This window comes from Sus scrofa, chromosome 17 (genome assembly GCF_000003025.6).
Source record: "Sus scrofa isolate TJ Tabasco breed Duroc chromosome 17, Sscrofa11.1, whole genome shotgun sequence".
In the NCBI taxonomy this organism is placed as follows: Eukaryota; Metazoa; Chordata; class Mammalia; order Artiodactyla; family Suidae; genus Sus; species Sus scrofa.
In genome coordinates this window covers 39,489,507-39,495,506 of record NC_010459.5, presented here as the reverse complement: position 1 = coordinate 39,495,506, position 6,000 = coordinate 39,489,507, and the positions used below count along the sequence as shown (strand labels likewise).

Sequence of the window (6,000 nt, the reverse complement as noted above, 5' to 3'; positions counted from 1 at the left end):
TGCTGCCAAGATTGCTCTCATTCAAGTTCTTCACCTTACTGGATCTTTTTCTTCATTCAGCTCAAAAATCATGTCCTGAGGCAGGCCATGACTGGTCACCTTATCTAAAGAGGTCTTCTTCAGTGACCATACCCTCCCCCAGTGCATTTCTTTCCTAATGCTCATCAATCTGGAATTGTCTTCGAGTGTTTGCCTGTTTCCCCCACTAGCCTGCGAGCTCCCGGAGGCCTAGGACTTTGTCTTATATGTTGTGGTACCTGTAAAGCCTAACCCAAGAGCTGGATCACACTGGGATCTGCAAATATTTGAATGAAAGTATTGTAGGTTGAATGGAAATATTCTAGTTGATATCGCTCTACCCCAGTTTTAGCCCTTTCCAATCCCAAATGTACTAGTAGCCAAAATGAGAGTAAGAGTAGGAGAGAGAGAGAGGCCAAGGCAGTTTGTGGATCAGCATCAAACACATTTATTTCACTTTTATTGAGTATACAAGAACAGAGAGCACACGCATACAGCACGGAGCACTGAGGTGGGGGAGCGTGGGGACAAGAGAGGAGAGAGGGGTGTGAGTAAAAAGGACCAGGACAGCATTGCAGTTGGTTGGGAAGGTGCTTTTGAAAAAAAAAATTTAGAGTGATGTTGCTCATGCAATTTCAGGCCAGTCTTGGAATGTGCTTGCAGGATTCAAAAACTGAAACAGGTCTTGGCACTTCCTGTACCCTCAGATGGAAAAGATCCCAAGAAAGCAAAAGAAGAGAAAACAAAGATTTGTAGACTGCAGAGAGGAAAAAGGCCATGGAGAGCATCTGCTTTATCCTGTTCATTTTGCGAGTGGGGAAACTGAGGTCCCAAAAAGGGGATGGGACTAGCTCAATGGCACGTGTTGAGTTAGGGGCTGAGCCAGCTTGGCCATCCAGAATGCCTGCCTGCCCTCCAGGACTTTTCCCACTATGCTACATGGTCTTCTGGGGCAGGGAGGGGGTGGAGAGGCGGCACAGAAAGGATGAGAAATGTAAAAAGGAAAAAAAGGAAAAGTAGGTTGAAGACAGACAAGACAAACGTCTATATTCCCTATGAAGAGGAGGATGGGGAGGAAACGGTGCCCTAGATTTCAGCTTTGCAGCTCCCCTCCTCCCTGGTGGCACTGCCTGCATCTCTGCGGAAGGAAGGTCAGAGCATCTGTGGGATGGAATGCTCCACAAACCCTGGCTGACCCACACGCTACGCCTGGTCCCTTCCTCCCTGCCCTAAAGCCACACACTTAAGGTCTGTAGGCAAGTACAGAACCTAGAACAAATATTCTCCCTCTGAGATATGTCCAGGGTGCTCAGGACACCTGGTTTCTGCAGAGAGGGAAGCCCGAGCCAAATTCCAGGTGGCCCAGAGAGGGTGGGGCCATTCCAGTTCTTGGCCCAGAAAGAGCGGGGGCTGTCAGGTTGAGGACAGGAAGGAGGTTCTGTGGCCTCTCTCCCAGGACTGTAAAAAGGACCTGGTGCGTTCAGTGCACTATCACTCTCAGGGGAAGCTGGAGTGGGCCACCAGCTTGCCCTGGGGGGAAATGTAGCTGACAGTGCCATCTGAGTCCAGGCACAGGGCTCTCTGCCCTCTCTCCATCCCATTGTTGCCCACAGAGGCAAACACTACTCTGGTTTCTTGTCCTGCCTCAGGTCAGCACCAGTTAAGCAGCTAAGCATATGTGTTACCGGGATAACTGATAAGCAAGCCCGGGCCCTCGGTAGGGCATCGCCAGGCAACATCCGGTAACTGGAGAGAATACGGAAATGCTCTCAGAGGAGATGGAGATGTCGGGTTGGCTCAGGGGGCTTCCCAGGTCCCTCTGGTCCCCCCACACCTTCTCCTCGAGCCGAACCATAGTGCCCGGCATGGGTAGGCACTCGATAAATATTTGTTAAGTGAATTTATAGACTGCTTTAGAAGCAGGATGGGGGAAGGGAAATGGGACCAAGAAATTAAAGAGCAGAGGGGACGTACCCCCTCAGAAAGGGACACATTCAGCTCAGGAAAGCAGCCTGTGTCAGGAGAGCCTGGGAAAGCCCCTTTGTGCCAAAGGGCAATGCCAAGCTCTTGAGGGGGTCTTCCCCAAGGGCTTCTGTGGTCTCAGGTCCATTTCTGGGACTCTGAGGGCACAGACTCAGGGCAGACACTGACGGAAAGGGGCAATCTCCAAAGCCAGGGTCTTATACACAGATGGAGCCTCAGCAATACCACCTTTCCTCCCAGCTTGTTCTGGGGCAGACGGAGCCTTTGGCCGTGCAGTTCTGACCTATCTGAGCCTGCCCTGTGTTCGGTCTCTGTCATGGCTCCTTTGGCCCAGGAAGAAGAGAATGATTCAGACAGAATACAGGAGTGGTAAGGGAAAAAGACTGAGCCAGGTGAGGGCCACCATCTTCCGAGGCAGCCTGGGGCGTCACCTCCCTTTGAATGGGAGTCGCTCTCACAATACGATCAGGGAAAGGCAAGACATGTGGCCAAAAAAAGAGATGATTAAGAATTGAGGCAAGCCTCCTAGGGAGGTAGGGGGACTGAGCCCGGGGACCTGGGTGGCAAAACTAACTCTGGACCCCACGCCTGAGCACAGACCAGGCCTGGTTGCTATTGCCCAGGGGAGAAGGCATCTTGAACCACATCCGTGTTGCTTCCTTCCTGCCAAACCCCTGCCTCTCCACTTGGGGACCCCGCCCCTCCCCACTAATCAACCAATTACAAACACCACACACTGTATTTCTACACTGAACCATGAGCTCCTACTGTGAGCCACCCACAGCCAGAGTCTGGGTCTCTTTGGCTGGGCCGGTTCGGTGAGATCTAGGAACCTTGGGATACATCAATCACAGTCAGATAATTATAATTTTAAAATGTCAGCTTCATACTTACCAGCACTGTTTATTTTAATATTTGTTTCCTGTTATAGGTAATATACATAACTTAAAAGCACATCCATACAAATCTCCTACAAGCTGCACCTTCATAATGAGAACCCATAAACATACAAGGTCTACTTCCCTTCCTGTGGCTTGGTTTTACGTTCCTGCTCTTCTTTTTCCTTTTTCTGGTTTCCAATGAGAGTCATCTGCAGGGGCCCTCAGCAGGACCAGGACACAGAGGGTGAGGGGCAAGGGGTGGGGAAGAGGGAGGAGGGAACCCAGACTGAAAATGACGACAAGACGTGGGAGAGTCGAGGGGGGAGGGAGAGGAAGAAAGGAAGGTGGATTTTGCAGCCCAGTGTCAAGACCCCACAAATAATCCAGTGTTCCTCCTCCTCCTCCTTTCCCAGTGGGAAATTCTCTCTCTTTCTCAGAAACTGGTTGACGGGGCGTGTCTTGCTGTTGCAGCTTCTCTTGCTTGGCTGCAAAAGTGTTTTCCTTTGCATTCGAGTGGGCAACAGACGCAGGAGGAGAAGAAACGCTCATCCACTGAACGGGACGTGCAGAACCCAGATCACATTATACCTCTACAATCAGCACGGCCTGGCTCGCCTTGGTTGTTCTGCAGGCCTTCAAAGAGGGGGAAGAGCAAGGGATTATTGTTGTTATACTTTTTTTTTTTCCCCTCAAAAATCCCACTAATTCTTCGATTTGTCTGCAAAGGAAATGAAGGCGTTCAGATGTTGGTTGTTGCTATTGGCCGAATACTCGGCCAGCCCCGGCAGCAGTGAAGGACGTGGTGTTTCCTGTATATATATCTATATCTATATATATCTATATATATATGCTTTTCCTTTCCCGGTCTCTTGTCAGGGACAGTACGTCGCAGCTGGGACGTCGGTGTTGAGTCGGAGAATCCAGAATGAAGGCCCCTTCTTTACGGTTCTCTGGCTTGGGTTGGACCAGAAACACCAGCATCTCTTCACAGAGGTCAGGATTCCTGAAGCCAGAGGTATGGGGGGAAGGGGATGCAAAGAAAGGGGGAGGACAAGAAGAGTTAGTAAGTTCAGTCACTCATCTTTAAATACACGGCAGGAGGGAGTTCCCATGTGGCCTAGCAATGTGGGATTTGGCAATGTCACTGCTGGTTCCATTCCAGGCCCAGCAATTTCCAAAATAAAACCAAAAAAAAAAAAACCTGGCAAGAGGCTGTTTTCACTGCCTTTACCATGTGCCTGTTATTATGACTCAGGAAGAGTGACTTGTCCAAGGCCACACCGCTTCTAAGTGGCTGTGAGAACTGAACCCACATCTGTCTGACTCCAAAGCTCATGCAGGTTTGCTGGGTTGTTTGTTCCCAGGGAGGTGGTATCTTTAACTTGGGCCGGAAAATTTGTCCACGCTGCCTTAAACACTGAGAAGGTAAGACTACACTTTTTTTTTTTTTTTTTTGGTCTTTTTTTGTCTTTTTAGGGCTGCACCCATAGCATATGGAAGTTCCCAGGCTAGGTGTCGAATCTGAGCTGTAACTGCCAGCCACAGCCACAGCCACAGAAATGCCAGATCTGAACCACGTCTGTGACCCTATACCACAGCTCACAGCAATGCTGGATCCTTTAATCCACCGAGCGAGGCCAGGGATCAAACCCGTGTCCTCATGGATACTAGTCGGGTTGGTTAACCACTGAGCCACGGCAGGAACTCCTACACTTGTTTCGTATTGCCTTTTCTTTTGTTCTCAGTTCTGAGAAGTGTTTAGTCGTAATTGAAGTTATTCTTTGTCTTTCTTTTCTTTTTTTTTTTTTTTTTTTGTCTTTTTGCCATTTCTTGGGCCGCTCCCACGGCATATGGAGGTTCCCAGGCTAGGGGTCAAATCGGAGCTGTAGCTGCCGGCCTACGCCAGAGCCACAGCAACGCGGGATCTGAGCCGCGTCTGCAACCTACACCACAGCTCACGGCAACGCCGGATCGTTAACCCACTGAGCAAGGGCAGGGATCAAACCCACAACCTCATGGTTCCTAGTCGGATTTGTTAACCACTGCGCCACAACGAGAACTCCTGTCTTTCTTTTCTGTTCTCCACGGCTTGCTGTGTCTTGGGGTTAAATCCCAGAGAGTAGTGTTTAAGTAAAGAATCTGGAGTCTGGATTCCAACACAGGTTTGGTTCCAAAACTTAGTGGTTAAGGGGCAAGGGCTCTGAAATCCAATCCCATTCCATGTCTACCAGCTCTGTCATTTCCGGTAAGTTTCCTAACCTCTTTAGACCTTAGTTACTTCATCTGTAAAATGGGTCCTGCCTCATGCAGCTGTAGGGAGGATTTAAGACAAGGATCAGCATATAGTAAGCGCTGGGTAAATACAGCATTATTTATATTATTATTATTATTCTATTATTATTATTACTGTTCTTATTATTACTATTGTTGTTAATTTAACAACATACTCTTCTGATCTCATTGAGGGCAAGGGCTGTCTTTTTTTTTGGCTCTACCCATGGCATGTGGAAATTCCCGGGCCAGGGATCAAATCTGCACCACAGCTGTAACCAGAGCCACAGCAGAGACAAAGCCAGATTGTTAGCCTACTGAACCACCAGGGAACTCCATGGTCTGTCTTTTCCTCATTGTTGTCCTTCTAGTGCCCAACACTATCCCTGACACACAGCATCTACCCCAAAGCATTTAGCAGGTGTTGTATCATCCCTTTACCACTTGCATATGGTCAAGTGCTAACGGAGCTGCAGAAATCTGATTCTCCTCGGCTCATTTGACAGGTGGGAAAACAGAGGCCCAGAGGATTCAATGACTTAGCAAGTTGGTGGCAGAAACAAGACTAGAATCTGGGCGTTCCCTTCATGCCTCAGCAGTTAACGAATCCGACTAGGATCCACAGGGATGCAGGTTTGATCCCTGGCCTCACTCAGTGGGTTAATGATCCTGTGTTGCTGCAAGCTGCCGTATAGGTTGCAGATGTGGCTCGGATCTCGTATTGCTGTGGCTGTGGCATAGGCTGTCAGCTGTAGCTCTGATTTGACCCTTAGCCTGAGGACCTCCGCATGTGGCCCTAAAAAAAAAGAAAAACCAAAAAACAAACAAAAGAACTAGAATCTAAGGC

The 6,000-nt window shown here is 49.0% G+C and overlaps 1 protein-coding gene across 23 annotated transcripts in view; it reads right to left on the bottom strand.

Annotated features, from left to right (window-relative positions):
• The window catches only part of EPB41L1 (erythrocyte membrane protein band 4.1 like 1), a 134,677-nt gene continuing 129,119 nt past the window's right edge, over positions 443-6,000 (bottom strand). For 16 of the 23 annotated variants that reach the window (XM_021078015.1, XM_021078019.1, XM_021078013.1 and 13 more), the window contains one exon: positions 443-3,885. In XM_021078015.1, coding sequence (XP_020933674.1) covers positions 3,877-3,885 — 9 coding nt within the window. In that variant the 3' untranslated portion in view covers positions 443-3,876. The remainder of the gene's footprint in view (positions 3,886-6,000) is intronic. The other 7 variants (XM_021078008.1, XM_021078009.1, XM_021078010.1 and 4 more) reach the window with 1 other exon arrangement.